The 18,803-nt window shown below is 37.1% G+C and overlaps 2 protein-coding genes and 1 long non-coding RNA gene across 7 annotated transcripts; 1 reads left to right on the top strand and 2 right to left on the bottom strand.

Annotated features, from left to right (window-relative positions):
* Positions 130-18,109, top strand: LOC109710006. 4 transcript variants are annotated; one of them, XM_020232420.1, is made up of 4 exons: positions 130-321; positions 406-574; positions 16,301-16,557; positions 17,011-18,109. In XM_020232420.1, exons 3-4 carry the CDS (start codon positions 16,303-16,305, stop codon positions 17,674-17,676), a joined length of 921 nt encoding a protein of 306 aa, XP_020088009.1. In that variant the 5' UTR covers positions 130-321; positions 406-574; positions 16,301-16,302; the 3' UTR covers positions 17,677-18,109. The 4 variants fall into 4 exon arrangements, with proteins under 4 accessions (XP_020088009.1, XP_020088008.1, XP_020088010.1 ...); XM_020232419.1 differs by lacking the exon at positions 130-321 and having other exon boundaries at positions 335-574; XM_020232421.1 differs by lacking the exons at positions 130-321; positions 406-574 and adding an exon at positions 15,497-15,604 and having other exon boundaries at positions 17,011-18,065.
* Positions 6,414-8,157, bottom strand: LOC109710008. Its single transcript, XM_020232422.1, has 3 exons — positions 7,015-8,157; positions 6,885-6,951; positions 6,414-6,552 (listed from the first exon to the last, which is right to left on the bottom strand). The coding sequence occupies exons 1-3, from the start codon at positions 7,894-7,896 to the stop codon at positions 6,515-6,517; spliced, it is 987 nt and encodes a 328-aa protein (XP_020088011.1). The 5' UTR covers positions 7,897-8,157; the 3' UTR covers positions 6,414-6,514.
* Positions 10,092-15,270, bottom strand: LOC109710009. Of its 2 annotated transcripts, XR_002216263.1 has the most exons (4): positions 14,306-15,270; positions 10,552-10,771; positions 10,380-10,454; positions 10,092-10,296 (listed from the first exon to the last, which is right to left on the bottom strand). It is a non-coding gene; the product is annotated as an uncharacterized LOC109710009 (long non-coding RNA). The 2 variants fall into 2 exon arrangements; XR_002216262.1 differs by lacking the exon at positions 14,306-15,270 and having other exon boundaries at positions 10,552-12,724.

Raw genomic sequence — 18,803 nt, 5'->3', positions numbered from 1 at the left:
ATATTATGCTCACATGCCTATTAGAAATTAAGAATTAGGACGGCTTACGTAAAGGGAGTGAGATTTGTTTTTATATGTGTTTGTTACTGATCCTTCCTTCCTTTAATGATCGATGGAGATATTAATAACTAATTAATAATAATAATAATAATACATCCATCTACTAATTCACCATACACTTCACTTCACAGCCTGTCAATTGATCCTCCATTATTTTTGGTCCATCTTTGTTGTTTCTGTGTTTGCGTTTCTCTCTCTCTCTCTCTCTCTCGCTCTCTCTCTCTAAGTAATATGTTACATGGGCATGTCGTATGTGAGAAAGTAAGTACCTGCATGCCCATATCCAACTATTCTTAAATCTGATCTCGATCACCTCCTGAACCTTGGACTGCTCTGATGATTAAGGCCTTGCGGCAGCAGCAACATCGTCGCTAGCTGGAAATGATCGTAAGCACGGTCGGAGACCTCCGCATGTTGGCTTCCGCAGTCTCGCAATTTATGGCAACAAGTGATGGAGGGGCAGGGGATCGGTAGGCGGGAAGATGCACGATAAGAACGCGATCGGAGTTCGCAGGTGAGTATTATTGCAGCCGTAACTTCTTGTTCGTGTTTCTGTTCCATTGTCTTCATAGTGCCTAATCTTTTGCAGGTTTTCATTTCTTTCCTTTCTTTTCTTTTTTTTTCGCCAAAGGATATGGAAAGCTAAATTTTGTAGTTATTCCCTAATGACCTTTCAACTACTAGTGGGACTCTAAAGGTCATAATAATTAATGATCGACTAATTATACTAGTGTCTTTCATTTGTGGAAGGAAAATTTACATGAAACATATACCGTTCCTAAATTTGTTTGGTTTAGGTAGCATCAATCAATCAAAAGTTTGTTATCTAATTAAGAGATATGTATATGATTTCATAAAGCCAAGGTCGAACTCTAGATTTAATCTCTATATTTTAGTACTACGGAGTTCGAATTTTTAGTTGTTCCAGCTAAATTTTCTGTTAAATTCTCGTAGTTTTATTCGTAAACGACTCGCCTTCTTCTCAGCTCTCCATACATCTCAAACTTTTAGATCATCGTCTTTGATTTGTCACTAGTCAAAATTGCGCGTCTAGCTTAATTCTTATGAAAGTTAGTTTCTAAATTTTTCGGTAGTACGTTAAATTCCAAGCATATACGAAGTCTTCTGCATACAAAGCTGCAGAAAGAAAACATAAATATATATACAAACTTCATTGTGTACAAATTATCATTCCATCAAACCAAAAAAAAAAAAAAAAAAACTTTTCATAATGGCGTATACCGATAAACAATAACGATTATGATAAGGCTATTTTACAGTTGTCGAATCTAATCCTTGGCAAAATCATCATGATACCTCATCAACACAGAAGAATATTGGGTTGAGTTGTACTTAGAGTGCGAATAGTCGATCGTGTCGAATTATTTAATGGATATTCTTAATGGAGACCGAACTTAAGATATATACAAGGTATGTAATTAAACCCTTGGATCTTGCGCATAAATTACAATGTGTGTCATGCATGTTTGCGAAGGCATCTTAATCAATTGCTATTTTAATCTAATCATCATCCTATTGCACAGGATGGTGGAGCCATTTTAAATGTAACCTCGAAGTGGACCCCTATAATAAACTATTCCAGCTAGTGTTCAGAGAGATCTACCTAGGCTGTGCCTCTTTCATATTAATTTTTGCGCAACACTGTAAGAGATTTGTAGTTTCTCTCTATATATATATATATATCTAGTTAGTTAAACACCGCAAATGGTGGTTAGGGTATTAGAATTTTAGGAAAGTCCAATAGAGGAAATGAGATTTTTGTTTAATCTGAAAAAGAAAAAAAGATAAATTGAGGAGGTGAAAGTACCTCATTACCTTCATTTTTGAGGACGTAATAAATCACTATTTAGAAGGAATTCTACTGAAAATCGTATGGTTTTCGATCGAGTGACTAATATTTCCACGTTGATGAAACTTAAATATTTCAAAACCAGCATATCTGATAAGATGGTTAACTTACGGACAACAGTTAGACGGAGGAGCATAAGTTGTATCGGTATCGCCCTATTCAGTCTTTTCTATATGAATGTAAAACTTAATTCAATGCTTTTAATCAAATGGTACCGCTAGCGTTAATTAATTTGCTTTCCTTCTTAATTTTAGTGTTTCTTCTATTGCTCTTCTGAAAAGATTTGAATTAGTTTCGAACTAATTTTCTTTTTATCATACTGGTCATATATACCATGAAAACAACACCGATGTCTTTTGCCTCTACTGTTTTTTTTTTACCTTACATTTCATTACTGTTTCTTTCCAGCTTTACATACTTGAATGCATCTCTGGCCGGAATTAGTATGTTATTTTTTGAAATAATAAACCTATTTTTAAGCCTTTTAAGTTGGTGATTTGTGTGGCTCAATTTCTTTTTCATGGCTAATTAGAGTGATGGTACACCTACTCATTGTTTCTGTGGCCATGACAAGTTACTATTTCGTGCTTGTGTTCCAAAGGACCAGATCTGGTTATAAGTAACCGGTGAACTATATATGAGAACTTGTCGCACAACAAAAATTAATTGGACAAAATTACGGTGCACCGGCCGTATCTAGCATAGTTGATTAAGAGTTTGAAGATTAATATTCAAAATTCTAAACTCGGCTTGAGTTAGAATATTCTTAAAAGCACCAAGGGGTTGATACTTTTGAGTTTTTAGCCATTGGATGGAGAGATGTAGGGTTGAGATGATGGTGGTAGGTGAAATAATATTTAATCCAAAGATTACTAGTAATTAAGAAGTAGATCCAAGAGCCAGAAACTCAAAAGCACCAATGGGTTGGTGCTTTTGAGAGTATTCTAGCTCAATTCATTCGATGCCTAAAATACTAAAATTGAATGTTATGAAGAAAAAACTTTAGAGAAATAAAAAGATAACTAAACTAATAATTTATTAATCAAAGGCATTAATATATCCCGACATCATTATCATGCACCCAACTACCTTGGTGCCGCACTATACCCGGCTTCATTAAGTTTCGGCCAGGTATTCATTCTCCAACGTTGCATGAAGTTCAATTAAAACTTCAACTAGGATATAAGCCGAAAGAAAAAAAAAAATAATTAAAAAGCAAAAAACAAAAAACAAAAAATAAAAAATAAAAAAAACCAAACTATTTGTACGTGTAAAAAAGCGATGTAAATTTTGCATCCCCTCATCCTAGTTTTAGAAAAACTTTTGAATATTTAGTAATGATGGCAACACGGTGGGACGGGGTCGGGGGTGGGGCGGAGAAGGAGGGGCCCTTCCCCGACCCCATCCCGGCGGGTTTTAAGAATCCCCGTTCCGCCCCCGTCACCGCCAACGGAAAATTTCTTTTTGGTATTTAAAATTTAATATAATTTTAATTCAAATTAGTGTAAATTATTTATTATTAAATTTATGTTATTTAATGTCAAACTAGTAAGTATTGAAACAAAAGATTTGAAAAATTTTCTATATATTATTCATCTAAATCCATTCTCTTATATAGAGAGAGGAAAAGCTTTACATGGAAGTACAGGATTATATCCTGTTATACAAAGAAATAAATAATACTATCCTAATAAGAAAGTAATATACATAGTAATATATATATATTATATATGGTAACATATATAATATATATATGGTATGTAATATATATGGTAACACCCCTCCGCAAACTCAAGGTGGGTTAAACACCGAGAGTTTGGATAAAAGAAAATGATGACGTTGTGTGGTATGAGACTTTGTGAAGAAGTCGGCAAGCTGAAGACGAGAAGATATAAACGGTAAGGCCAGTGTGCCATTAAGAAAATGATGCCGAACGAAGTGACAATCAATTTCAATATGTTTAGTGCGTTCATGAAATACCGGATTATTAGCAATCTTGATGGCACTTTGATTGTCACAATACAGAGGTGTCGGAGTAGAGCAAGTAATGCCAATATCACCAAGAAGACGACGAAGCCAAACAATCTCAGATGCTGTAGCAGACATAGCACGATACTCAGCTTCGGCACTAGATTTGGAGACAATATTCTGTTTCTTAGCTCGCCAGGAAATAAGCGAATCACCAAGAAAGATGCAATAACCCGTGGTGGATCGACGATCAGTATGGTCCCCAGCCCAATCAGCGTCAGAATAAGCTCGAAGTGCAAGTTCCGAGGTAGAAGAAAAGAAAAGACTCTGGTTAATAGTGCCACGAAGATAGCGGAGAATGCGAAGAACAGCAGCATAGTGAACAGAAGTTGGTTCCTGAACAAATTGGCTTACTATGTGGACAGCATAAGCAATATCTGGACGAGAGATAGTGAGATAAATAAGAGCTCCAACTAACTCCCGATAGCGCGTGGGATTTGAAAGTGGCTCACCCATGGTAGGAGTCAGTTTTTGATGAAGTTGCATAGGAGTATTGACTGTGTCATTGTCAGTAATACCAGCACGAGAGATGAGATCCGCTGTGTACTTCCGTTGAGATAGCAAATAGCCTTTAGAACCGTAGGCTACTTCAATACCTAGAAAATAACGGAGAAGCCCGAGATCCTTCATTTCAAATTGACGTTGAAAGAAAGCTTTGATAAAATGTATAAAATCGGGATCATCACCAGTGATAATCATATCATCAACATAGAGAAGTAAAACAGTAGTACCACGAGCAGAAGAGTGAATGAATAATGCATGATCATTTTCACTCTGACGAAAACCAGCAGAGATAACGGCAGTCGAGAACTTCTCAAACCAAGCACGAGGAGCTTGTTTAAGACCATACAACGCCTTGCGAAGTAAGCAGACATGACCAGGCGGATGATTAAGACCAGGAGGTGGCTCCATGTAAACTTCTTCGTGAAGATCACCATGTAAAAAAGCATTCTTAACATCAAGTTGATATAACGGCCAACCACGAGAGGCAGCAACAGCAATAAGAACGCGAACAGAGGTCATTTTGGCAACCGGAGCAAATGTCTCCTCGTAATCGATGCCATACTCTTGAGTAAAGCCGCGAGCAACCAAGCGAGCCTTATATCGATCAATAGAACCATCAGACTTCGTCTTAACTTTGTAGATCCATTTGCAACTGATTGGAACCTTTCCTGGAGGAAGAGGAACAAGCGTCCAGGTACCGGTGTTGTGAAGAGCCTTAAGTTCGTCAGACATAGCATCTTGCCACTCAGGAATGGTAGCAGCTTGGCGGTATGTTCGTGGTTCCTGGTGAGTATGGATGGTAGCAAGAAAAGAATGGAAATGGGGAGAAAGAGAATGTGAGGTAACACAACCAAAGAACCTTTTGGGCTGGCGCTCTCGAAGGGGATAGCGACGCACGGATGTCGGAGGATCGTCGGTTGGAGCTTCGACAGAAGGACCATCATGAGAGGCATGAACTTCACTTTCATCTGCAGGAGAGGTATTATGAGAGATAGAGTCCTCAGGGAAAGAGGAATGCCCTGGAAAGAATCATGCAAAAAAGAAAGATCGATAGGGGCAGATGAAGAAGATGCAGTGGCTGGTGTGGGTTGGGCATAATAGAGAAGATGCTCAAAGAAAATCACATCACGAGAAATCCGAAGACGTCTCGTGTTAGGATCATAGCAACGATACCCTTTATGCTCAAGACTATACCCTAGAAAGATACAAATAGCAGATTTAGGAGACAGTTTATTTCGTTCGTGAGGAGGTAGCAAAACAAGGCAAGTGCAACCGAAGACTCGTAGATGATCATATGAAGGAGGCTTGGCAAACAACCGCTCACTAGGAGAGACACCTGAAAGGACACTGGAAGGCATAATGTTGATTAAGTAAACAGCTGTATTGACAGCATCAGCCCAAAATTGTGAAGGAACAGAACTATCAAAAAGAAGAGACCGAGCAGTATCCATGATATGACGATGCTTTCTTTCAGCAACCCCATTTTGTTGATGAGCATATGGGCAAGAAAGCTGAGGTAAGGTGCCTTGACTTGCAAGAATTTGTCTGAATTCAGAAGAGATATATTCACCACCAGAGTCTGAACGAAAAATTTTAATATTTGTGCCAAATTGATTTTGAATCATAACTGTAAAATTTTTATATATTTGCAATAGTTCAGACCGGTTGTTCATAAAATATATCCAGGTAAAACGAGAATAGTCATCCACAAAGATCACATAGTATCGATTACCAATACGTGTAGAAATAGGAGCAGGACCCCAAACATCAGAATGAATTAAATCAAAAGCAGCATGAGAGACAGAGTTACTAGCAGGAAAAGGTTGAGTAGTATGTTTAGCAAGTTTGCAACCCATACAACTAAGATTATTGGAAACAGAAAATTTGCCTAATACACCACGACGAACTAAAACATTAAGATGTTCGAAAGAAAGGTGACCTAAGCGACGATGCCATAAAGTAGAGCTAGAGATGGTTGAAGTAGTGGTGGCGTTAACAGAGTTATGGTTGGATGGTAGATGCAGATGATCCATGTAGTACAAGCCATCACGCCTATGGCCCTGTCCAATCAAAGTCCCTGTTCGACGATCCTGAACACGACAAGAAGATGAGTCAAATGTAACTGTACAATCATGATCAGTAATTTGGCTAACAGATAAAAGATTTAAAGAAAGTTTTGGTATGTGTAAAACAGAGGGCACATAAAATTTGGCAGAATTACCAATGGTAGGTGATAATGTACCATAATGAGTAACAGGAAGTGGTGTACCATCAGCAGTAAAAATATTGAGCGGAGAAGACAATAGGGAAGGTGAAGAAAGTAATGAATCATGTGGAGTCATATGAAAAGAAGCACCTGAGTCTAGAACCCAGGAATTCTTAGAATTACCTCCAAAGCTAGGTGTTGAAAGGGAACCAAAACCTGGTGGTGCTGATGATGTCTGAGGACTGGATTCTGGCTCTTTTGGAGTCGAGTTATTCAGATTGCTCTGTTGAAGTAGCTGCATTAGTTGAGGCCAGCTGAGTTGAGTAGAAGCAGTGTGATGTCCTACGTTGTTAGAAGAAGTATTGAAAGGATGCTCGATCTGCAAAGTAGAAGCAGCAGCAGGATAACCACGTGGAGAATGTCGTTGTTGATCAGCCCACTTCTTTTTCCTGCAATCTTGAATATGATGCCCCCAGAGTTGGCAATATTTGCATTGGATATTGCGTTTGTTCTTTCGAGGAACAAACGAATTAGTAGAACTCAAAGGCTCAGGAGGAACTTGATTGGGAGCAGCAAGTACAGTCGGTGTTGAAGGACTGGAGGAATGCAATACTCGAAGACGAGTTTCCTCTGCAATAAGCTCTGCAAGTGCAGCATCAATGGTGGGTAGCGGAGATCGATGAAGAAGTTGGCCTCGTAAGGCCTCGAACTCTGGCCGTAGACGCATAATAAATTGAAAAAGACGCTGTTGATCACGAATTTGCGTTTGTTTGGTAGCACAAGTGCAAGCCAAACAAGTCTGGCATAATGATTCGTCCATGATGGATAGTTGGCGCCACCGTGCTTGCATAAAGCTATAGAACTCCTGAATGGAGCGTTCACCTTGATGGGCCGATGTGATCTCTTGGAATTCAGCATATGATTGAGCATGGCTAGATTGCTCATATAGTTTTTGAAGATGAGCCCACATTTGCTGAGCTGTAGTGAAACTCACCAACTGCATTCTGATGTCAATTTCTACAGACGTGGATATAATTCCACGAGTACGTCTGTCAGCATTATTCCACTCTTTGAGTTTCTTCTCATCAGCAGGAGGGCTAGTGTCATTAATATGATCTGTTAAGTCTAGGGCATCAAGTAAAAGTTTTACAGACACCGACCACTCCCGGTAATTAGAACCAGATAATTTGACATCTAGTTGAGGAAATTGATTGGTAGAAGATGTCATAACTTAAATAAATAAAGAGAAGAGATAGAATGGACAAATCTGAAGAAGTGGCTTGCTAGAGACTCCTAGCAACTTGGTCAGACGTACGTCGAGATATGATGCGCAGCCACACAGACGTGATGATGACGATCGCAGCCCCAGTTAACCACTAGAACAGGATCGTGTCGTCCTCAGACGTGGTGCTGATCTGGACGAACAATTCGCCTTCTGAGGAGATGAGCAAAAAGTCGTCGAAAGAGAATAAAACCCTAGAAGGGCTCTGATACTATGAAACAAGAGATTTGAGAAATTTTCTGTATATTATTCATCTAAATCCATTCTCTTATATAGAGAGAGGAAAAGCTTTATATGGAAGTACAGGATTATATCCTGCTATACAAAGAAATAAATAATACTATCCTAATAAGAAAGTAATATAATAATACTATCCTAATAAGAAAGTAATATACATAGGAATATATATAACATAAATGGTAACATATATAATATATATATATATATGGTATGTAATATATATGGTTACAAGTATGATTCATCATATAGTAATCAAATATTATTTAACTAATATATTGTGTAATAAACTCAATATATCTAAAATATTTGATTATGTTTAAAATACATTAAAAATATCAAACTAGCTATCTATATTTATATATAAATTAATAATTATATAATAATATAGTACATTGTTGAACAGGGACTCTTTTACAATCTTTTTTCTAGTTCTAAACCAAGTCCTTATTTTTAGAAGAGTTCATATTTTTCACCACTTTCGCCAGAATCAATGAAAAGTTTGAGGGGGCAGAGAATAGTATTCCCGCCCGCACCCCGATACCGCAAGATTGGGCGATTTCTCCGCCCTGCAAGGACAAAATCCTCTCCATTCCTGCCTCATTTGGGGTGGATCTCCGTGGGGACCTATGTCCGCAAATAAAATTGGATAAGAAAAGAACCAAATATAGGCTCTACGATGAAAATATATAAGATTTATTCCCCTTTCTGGTATACAAATACTTACACCCTTTTTGAATATGCAGGTAGTATTTGCTCAAGATATAATTATATCTACCCAAAGTCCCAAACTAGTTAAAAAAAATTCTTTTCCAATACCATTGGGAGATGAAAATCTAACCAAAATAAACTCTGATTTAAATAAATGTGACGTCTAAGTAAATTTTGAAATAAGTTTGACAATTTCCAATAGATGTTGCACAAACATATACGAATAACAAATATGTCACGATACGGATTTGGTGGTACGATAAATTCTAAAAATCTTAAAATATGATACGTAGAGAATACAATAATAAAAATTATTTTTAATACATACATTATTGCCATGCAGGATAATATACAACTTAACAAACTGTAGAATTTTTGGATGATTAGTTAACCTAAAGCAACAAGCTTAGGCCTCATTTGGTATTACGTTTGTTTTTTTTATTTTTTAAACACTAATTATGTATAACTTGATGTGTTGGAGAAAAGATTTTTTTTTTTTTGTTAATTTGTTTACAATAAATCACCTAAGAAATAGATTATTACTTGTTTAAAAAAATTTGGAAGCAAAACAAATGTTGCTTTCAAGTTTTTTATTTTTTATTATCGAGTAAATACTTCAATGAAATGGCTGCAATCAATCTACTATCTATTCCTACACTTTTTGGTATGCAAAATTTTATTTAAAAAATAAAAAATAAACTCGATGCCAAACGAGGCCTTATTAAGTTGTGTAAAGAAATAGACATAGTCGAATTGTGTTCACCAAGAAACAAAATTAATCACACCAATTGTAACGTTGAGATTTTTAAGTTCGAATCCTAGTTGATTTACATTTCCAACTAAGTTTATTTCTAAATAAAATAAACGAAGCGGATAGCGTGCTATCTATCTCTCAAAAAAAATATTCAAAAATGTCGGAAATACTCGTGAATTTTCTGACATCTGATACGTATCCGATATAATATAAAAGATAGGCCTTCCATTGCTAGGCCCATTCTTAAACGCAACGCAAAGCGGATAATGGGTTTGGATGGATGGCCTGATAAGGCAACCCCGAACCCGTTTCCCGACAACCCGACCCACCTTGTAGATTACTCCGCCGCCTTGTTAATACTAGTAAAGGACCCGCGCTTCGCGGCGGATAACCAAATAATGGTTAGTGTATCTATTTTTTTTTATTAAAAATCAAAAAGTAAATCTAAGTAGAACTGATATAATAATTTAGTCCTTACAAAACAAACAATAGAACAAAGAAAATGTAAGTAGAACTGTTATTAAAATAGTTAAAACAGTGGATAACAAAGCATCTAATTATAAATAGAAATATATAAATGGACTGAAACGTAAACTGCAATTCTTCATTTCTTGACTTGATCTTCTTGAGAAGCTTCATCAAATCTACAAATCAATGAGAATAATAATTAGATATGTTTTTTCGGCATATATAAACAGTACATAATTAAGTATGACAATTAATTTACGCAAGATAGGTTGGATCAAGTCGTTGTCTTTCGGCAGGTTGCATTTCAGATAAGTCCTCGGTAAATTGTTCAGAGCTGTAAAAAAAAAAACACACACACACACACACACAAAAACAATTTAAAAAATTACACTATCAAAATATTCTAATTATAGAATTTATAACTAAATTACCCAGTTGACGCCTGTGTACTTGGGGATGCTTCTATAAATAATTATTTACAAATTTGGTTGCTCGTATCAAGGGGAATGAGGATGTTCTTCACATTTGATAAGCAGACGTTTCGCCACAGGGGACTTGCCTTTGTTATTTAGAAATTGGGAAAACATCTTGCCAACTTTAAAGGATGGTATGCTTGATCTAAATTTTTGAATATCAGGTACATATAGGGCCCTGCAATTCGCAAGGCAATTCCAAAATACAACCTCTTAAGTGTACGTGTAAGTAGTGCAAAAAACAAAAAGATGATAAGTAGGTAAAAACAAAAAGATGAGAAACAATACTTGTATTTTAGACATAGATAAATAGTAAAGTTGCAAATAAAGAGATATAGATAAATAGCCATGCTGCAAATAAAGAGTGAACAAAGGATCACATCTTTGTGCAGCAATTTTGCAAACAAAGGGCTGGATATAGTGTAAAAAACAAAAAAAAATGAGAAGCAAGCAGGGTGAAAACAAAACGATGAGAAAAAATACCTGTATTGGAGACCTAGATAAATAGTCAAGTTGCAAACGATTTACTCTTTTAACCGTTAACCTTTTAAGGTTTGTATTCTGAATCCTGCAAGGCACAGTTCAGAATTTGGAATTCTATGGCTGAAATTCTAATTTTTAATATTTTTTTTGTGTAATTCTAACCTTTGAGTATCCAGAATTTAGAATTCTGGAACACTGCTGCCAGAATTCAACATTTTGAATTCGAACCTTTCATATGGATCAAAAGACTTGTTGTGATTCAAATCAGATTTTTGAATTCAAAACTTTCATACACAAAAAATAGCCCGACGCAACTCTAAATTCTAATTTCTCAATTCCGAATTTAGTATTCACGTAGATAAGTCAGAATTTAGGTATACGAAAAAGATATATGGTTTGCTCAGACTCTCCCAGTTATCAAATATTATCACTTTGGAACCAAAGCCTGCTTGGTTAGTAATGTCAACTGCATAAAGACCCACTTGTATACCGAAAGTATGGGAATCCATAATTCAGCAACCATTTGGTATTTGAGGAGTAGGTCATCATAGCATGGGAGTCCATAATTCAACAATGCAATTTCGAATTTCACGCAGAATATAAGGAAAACAAATATACTTTGTTTAGAATTCATATTCACTACTTAAGGTAACAGATTCTAGAACTCAGAACGATCTAGGTAATCGATAATCTATATGGTCTTCAGCTAATAAAGAAACATCATATGGACCAAAACACAGGCTCCATCATATGGATTCGAACCTGGTCTGAGGGCAGAGAAACATCTATGGACCAAAACACTTGTTGCTATTCAAAGATCTCTGAATCCGAAACTGTTATGGACAGCAAATAGTTCCATGCACTCCTAAATTCCAAATTCTCAATTTCGAATGTAGCATTCACTTAGTTAAGTCAGAATTCAGGTATCCTATTCAGAACTCAAGTAAAAAATTCAGAATCAGACTACTTGGTTAGTAATGCTAAATGCATAAAAGTCCACATGCACACCGTAGAAACCATTCAGCTAGGTATTGAATTCTGTAACTTAAATTCAGGATTTAGAATCCTTATTTGCATTCATAGGCCAGAGAAGCATTAGCTGAATTTAAAATAAGAACACAGGCAACAATAAAAAAATAGGAAAACATATAAAATGTAGTGAGGCTCAGATATTATTTCTATGAAACCTTAAGATATAGGTTGAGCAAGGAACTGTGAACACCAAGAGGTGGTTGCCTAGAAAGTAGACTGTCCAAAACTCTTTTTTGTTTTTTCATTTTTTCCATCCACATGGCTGCAAAAGGAAATAGAAGCAAAATAGAAGATTTGGTTCATCTCAAGATATAGGCCGAGGCTAGTACAATGATCACCCAAAGCCTGTTTTCTATAAATTAGACAATCTAAATCTTTTCTGTGTAAATCAGACAATCCTAAATCTTATTCATATGTCTTTGCATGTCCACGCAGCTAGAAGCCAATACTAAGAAAAAATTGCAGTATCACAACAGCAAGCAAAGCTTTGTTCCAATTTTGGATTTTTTGGTAATTCAGACCATGGATTAAAAAACCTAAAAGCCACCCTAAGATATAGGTTGAGCAGGGATAATGGTTAGGAAGAGTTGGAAAAAGCAGGCTCAGATTGCGTGGGATTGTAATACATGCCATAGCAAAAAAAAAAAAAAAAAAAAAAAAAAAAAAAAAAAAAAAAAAAAAAAAAAAAGAAATGCCACGTAGTATATGCCCCAATTTCATGCAACATTCGCGCATTAGGACCAACAACTGAGGGCTGTTGGTTTTACCTATTGCAACTGCAAGTGGCAGTTGCAAATACGTGCAACCTCAATTCCTTTGTTTGTTTAGTATAAGTTGATTCAACTGCTCAGTTCCAACTATACAAGAAGGTCCAAATGCTGGCAGTTGGAACTACATCCAAACTGGCCGTAGTTCTAACTGCAGCAGTTGGTGAGGGAATAGGATCACTCACAAATTAAACAATAATAAATAAATAAATAAATAGCTAAATAAATAAATAATATATGTATATAAGGTAAATAGAAATACTTATAAAATAATAACAATAAAATTTTTTAGACAATACAACTTGTGCAAAAAATATAATTTTTTAAAATTTATTTTATTTAAAATATAAATATGTTTCTTAAAAAAATTTATAGAATGTGACGTGTATGTTAATTTAATAAGTTTAATTAATTATAATACTAAATTTGATTAAAAAAATGAAGAATCGTTTAAATTTTAAGTATTTGATTTACATATTAAAATAAATAAATTAAAATTTAAATGTGCGATTAATAAGTTTGAAGAATATATATATATCTACTATTTATTTATAAATAGTAAATTTAAATGATTAATAAACTAATACAATATTTATGTTAGTGAAGTAATCTCACCACTCTATCGGAAAAGGTGACAAATTCACAAATACAACTATCAGCTTCATATTACCAAACAGAAGAAATGTAACTGCAGCAGTTTACAATGCGTAAAACCAAACAGACTAGGTGTAGTTACAACTGCAGCATTTGCAACTGCATGTATTTCTAACTACACTGTTTCTGCAACTACATCCAACCAAACAGCCCCTGAGAGCAGTTGCCCGTGCATGCGCCATCCAAGCTCGTCAGTTGCGCGCCCAATTTTCATGCAACATTTGCGCACGGACCACAACTGAGAGCGGTTGCTCGTGCATGCGCCATCCAAGCTCGTCAGTTGCGCGCCCAATTTTCATGCAACATTCGCGCACGGACCACAACTAAGAGCGGCTGCCCGTGCATGCGCCATCCAAGCTCGTCAGTTGCGCCGGCCCTGGACATTACCGACATCGAGGGCTTTAATTACAAATCAACCCGGAAAAACTCAATAGCATGGCGAGGGCTTTAATTACAAATTAACCTGGGAAAACTCAATAGCATGGCAGGCCAAACGCATTGGTTGTGCCTAACCTAGTCTTTTTTTTTTAGCCCAACGCACATCATCACAGCCGTCGAAAAAACCAAAAAAAAGGAACGAAGTGAATAGAAAAAGAAAAAAACGTAGCAGAATAAATAAATTTCATTAAAATAGGAAAGAAAAAAGGGAAAAAGATATTAATTAGAATACAGTGAAAGAAATAATAAAAAAAAGAAGAAAAAATCCAAGGTTGATCAGCAAACTGGAGTATGCTAAAAAGCGGGGATAAGCGGCTAACTACCAACTGAACACTAACCGAGGCGTAACTGCACCAACCAAATGTGCAGATGCGAGCGGTTGCCGGCAAGCGGGCCGTCCAAACTCCTTGCATTCGTCATCACAGATGTGAGGGGGAGAGGGGGGCAGCTCTAGGTAGTTGCCCATATAGGGACCCTCCCCCCCCCACCAATAATTGGTACCATCTCGCCGCAATTATTTTAAAACGCCAAGAACATGCAAACAAAAAGTAAACAAATAATGTAAACAGTCAAAGTTGTCCGGTGCAGATTATGAAAATAAGTACGCCATAATTAAAGCCAGCATGTACGATTGTCCATGCGAAAAGGACAAATGAAGCACCAAAGGATAAGCCTGGAGTGGTGGTTAGCAATAACAGAGCCTATTTTTTTTTTCACTCGCACATCAACAGGGCAATGCATGGCAACGGCGGCAACGGCAAAGCGATATTTTTTCTGATAAAAACTTTAAAAGGCCACCAGGAGATTAACAGCTATGCAACAATAAAATGCCAATATTCATCTTTTATGCTTAAAAAAGACTTTTATCCCACCTTTAAATTTGTGTACAGAAATGATCTGTACTGTGCTGAGAAGGCTAAGCTATTAGAAAAACTATAGGAGATCAGAAGAGAAGAGAAGAGAAGAGGAAGACTCCAGCAATGCCCACCAAATCTCTTAGAAGATTCAAAAAAATTAAGAAAAAATATATCTATCCCATCGCTGCTGTCGAATCAGTGGGCTGGCAAAGCCCTCAGAGGAAGACGGAGAAGAGAAAGAAGAGAGTAAAAAGTAACACCGGCGACCAGGGGAGGCAGGAGGTAAGAGCGACCGTTTGATCAGCGAGCGCAGCAACACGAACCATCGGATCGGCCAAATAGGGTAGGCGTAGGCGACCGCATCATGATGCCTAACGATGGACAGCTCACGCATAAGAGGAGCGGAGGGAGGAGAGGATGGAGGGGAGAGAGAGAGGCGATGAGAGAGAGAGATAGAGGCGATGAGAGAGAGAGAGAGAGGCGTTGAGAGAGGTAGAGAGAGAGGCGATGAGAAAGATATAGAGAGAGAGAGAGAGAGAGAGAGAGAGCGGCGCTTCGGGTATCGGAGGGGGCATGCGCAAGGGATGCACGGAGGGGAGGAAGGGAGCCGTCCGATGGGGAAAACGGACGGCACAGATTGACCCCAAGGGACGCGCCAAGAGGAGGGGAAGGGAGCCATCGGATGAAAAACGAACTGCGCAGATTAACACCCTATTGGAGAATAGGAAGGCTGGAGGGGCAATGATATTCCGCCACGTGGCGGAATAGAAGTCCCAAATAGTAAGATTGTATAGATCCTCACCTCAAATCCTCCTTCGCCTCATCCTGTCGCCCAGGTCTTCTACCTAGTGCCTACCCCTAGCTAGCACCATCTTCGCCCCTTGGTCATGGTCATGGCTCACTCCATGACATATTGTTGGTTTAGTTTGACAAATCTTCATCCTCTCATTGATGGTCTCTTTGAGTTCTAAATTTGTTCTCCTAATTTAACTTCTTTTCATCATTGTCCAGTGAAAAATAAATTCCATTGTTATCTAATTCCATAATAAAGAAAATTTTGTATCATCCTCCCCCTCTGACTTTGTACCAATAGATGTCACATCTGACCATGCTGACATGATATTTCTGTCATGTTATATGCCGGTGAAGCTAGTTAAATGCTTTTCTTTTCTTTTCTTTTCCTTTCTTTTTTTTTTTTACATTGTTTGGTTTACTAGTTTTACATTAATTGCTAACTTTTTGGTTAACAGATTATCATTCAATGCAAGGGTCGACTATCCTAAAGAAGTAGATAACTGCGAAGAATCCTTTCAAGTGTTTAAGAGTAACACAACGTAGCTAAACCAAAAAAACATTAGTTCCTATGTTCATCCTCTAGTTTTATCACTTCTCTTCACAAATGATACACGGAAACATTATATGAGATTAAAGTAAATGATTCATATCTTATTATTTATCTGTGTCCACCTTTTCTAGGAATGGGAACGAAACTGCATGGCGTTCATAAACTTGTAACCTCTTTGATGAAGAATGAGAGCTATGGAATAGTAAGAAAAGGCTCAAAGAATCATCCGGAATCTTGGGAGATATTCCAGAACATTTTTCCGAAGACCAACTTTCGGATTTGGTTTAACCATTTTCGTAAAGACTCAATGGACAGGTTTCATCAACAATACAATAGAGAATTAGTTCGAAATACTATACTGAAGCATGAGGAGATATTCAGACAACAGGTAATACAAATCACCGTATATACTTGCGAGTTGATTTCAAACAATGAATTTCATACTCAAAGAGTGAATGGCGAACATAAGAGAAATATTACCATGGCTTTTGAATCTCCTCCGAGGCATGTTGAGGAAAAAGTTCAAGGAATATTTCATCTCGAAACTCTTTCTTTACTGGCCTTCTTTTGCCGTATTTACTGTGTGTATGATACAGTCGTGTACATGGTTATAGATAACACTGTTTTAATACAATGTCTCTGGTGCTGTTTTGCTCAAAACTTTAGTTTTTAGAACTTCCCCCAAAGTTCCTCCGATACCTCTAGTTGGATTCATTTAACGGCCTTTTCCGACAACCAAAACTCCTTATCTTCTTCTGAGAAAAACCTGTACCAATGTATACGAGTCAGAAATATACAAAACCACTGATGCACTTATTTTTTATTTGAATGCATGTGTCAGGTGCAAGAGCTCCATCGATTATACAGAGTACAGAAATCGCTAATGGCTGAATTGAGCGGCAAGAGCACAAACTTCCATTCGATCTCAGACGTGAGCAACAAAGCGATTACTGATTCAACAGCCAGATTTCGCTGCAGCACATCTACTTCTGAGACCAGCCACTCTTCTCATCTCAGCAATACGCATCACTCCACTCCTGTTCAAGCATCTGAATACAGTTCCATGCAACAATATAACACCATAAGGCCAGGTCTAAATAGCTTATGTGAGCTAAGAACCTACTGTGAAGATCCTCACAGAACCAACAAGTGCTTCTCCAAGAAGTGCTTCGATCTTGAACAGCCCGCGAAAGAGTACGTTTCCACTGAAGTTGAGTTGAGCGAGAAGGATCAAACCACCTTTTCGAAGAAGCATTTGAGAGAAAAGATAAGCACCGAAGTTTCTGAAGGTGAGAGTGATATTGAGCTGACGCTAAGCATCGGAGGCCTGTGCGAAGATCATAGCACATCAAAACATCAACTTCAAATGGGGAAGGAATCAAGATGCTCAAAGATGATTAGACCGGAAAGAGGGGAGGAAAGGAATGAGATGTCAAGCGGCCACAACGAAGAAGGCTCGCAGAGGCCGCCTTGGCTATTCCAAAGTTTGAGCTTGAATCCGACATAAAGACAAAAGAGTAAATATGCTTGAGAATTGTCAAATTACCAAGTTGTGGTGGACTAAGCTTGTGTATAAGCTCATCTGACGACGAATGGCATGTGCGAGCATTTCATCATATCCAATCAGATTCAAACATTACCAGTATAAAGGTCAAGATTTTGTGATATCAATCGGCGCTTCTAAGCGGCCGGAGATAAGATGGAAACGATCTCTTACTTTTGTTGGATGAGAAATTTATTCAAATTTCACATAATGTTGTCCAGAGATTTCTCTCTCTTGAATGGATACAAACAGCAGTAAAACTGAAACAAATTAGTTTACCCCTGAGTCCTGACGGGGTTGTATTCAATAAAAAGGCGACTATCAGTGATAAATATCTCCCGAATGGATAGGCATGTCTTCGTTGTTCATTTTCGAAGGAAATCAATCTGTGATAATAGTTGGTTTACAATGATTATGACACCATATATGCTTCAGATTTTTTTTCGTCAAGATGATGGAATAAGATGATTATAAGGTGATTAAAATGAATATAATAATTAAGGGCTCCCATCTTTTCAAAATAGAGTGATTATATAATGAACAAATCGAATTAAAAGGAAGCTAACTTGTAAGAAAGCAAGTTGTAGCCCTGGTATGTTGTTTCTTATATGTAAACGATAATGTTTATGCTGTACTAAACAAATAATCAAGTTCTTGGGAGAAACAAAGATTTGAATAATTACTTTTACCATCAAATTTTCGCAATGTGTAATACACGGCCTGCTTCCCCTATAAGGCCTCAGGACAATAGATATTAATGTAAATTGGCAGCCAAAATCCTTTTTAATTTGCTTCCCTACCTAAAATTAATCCTAATAGCACCCAATCTAAGTCTACATACATAAAAAAGTAAAGCATAAAAACTGTCAAGTTCAAAGAGAATTTGGCAGGAGGTCTCATTAAAACGCAAGTAGTATAAAATCATATTTTTTGGGTTGTTCGTAGTGATCAACTAAACTAAGCTTTGCATACCAGTTGATTAAATTCTGACAGAAGTGCAACTTGTCTTTTTCTTCTCGAAATCTCCATACAAATCAAGCTTCAATGCGCAGATGAGGTAGTTTCTCCATCAACAGATGCTCAGTTGACAG

The sequence above is a fragment of the Ananas comosus genome, linkage group 5 (assembly GCF_001540865.1).
Source record: "Ananas comosus cultivar F153 linkage group 5, ASM154086v1, whole genome shotgun sequence".
In the NCBI taxonomy this organism is placed as follows: domain Eukaryota; kingdom Viridiplantae; phylum Streptophyta; class Magnoliopsida; order Poales; family Bromeliaceae; genus Ananas; species Ananas comosus.
Note: the sequence above shows the minus strand (reverse complement) of the source record. Positions and strands in the feature narration are given on the sequence as shown.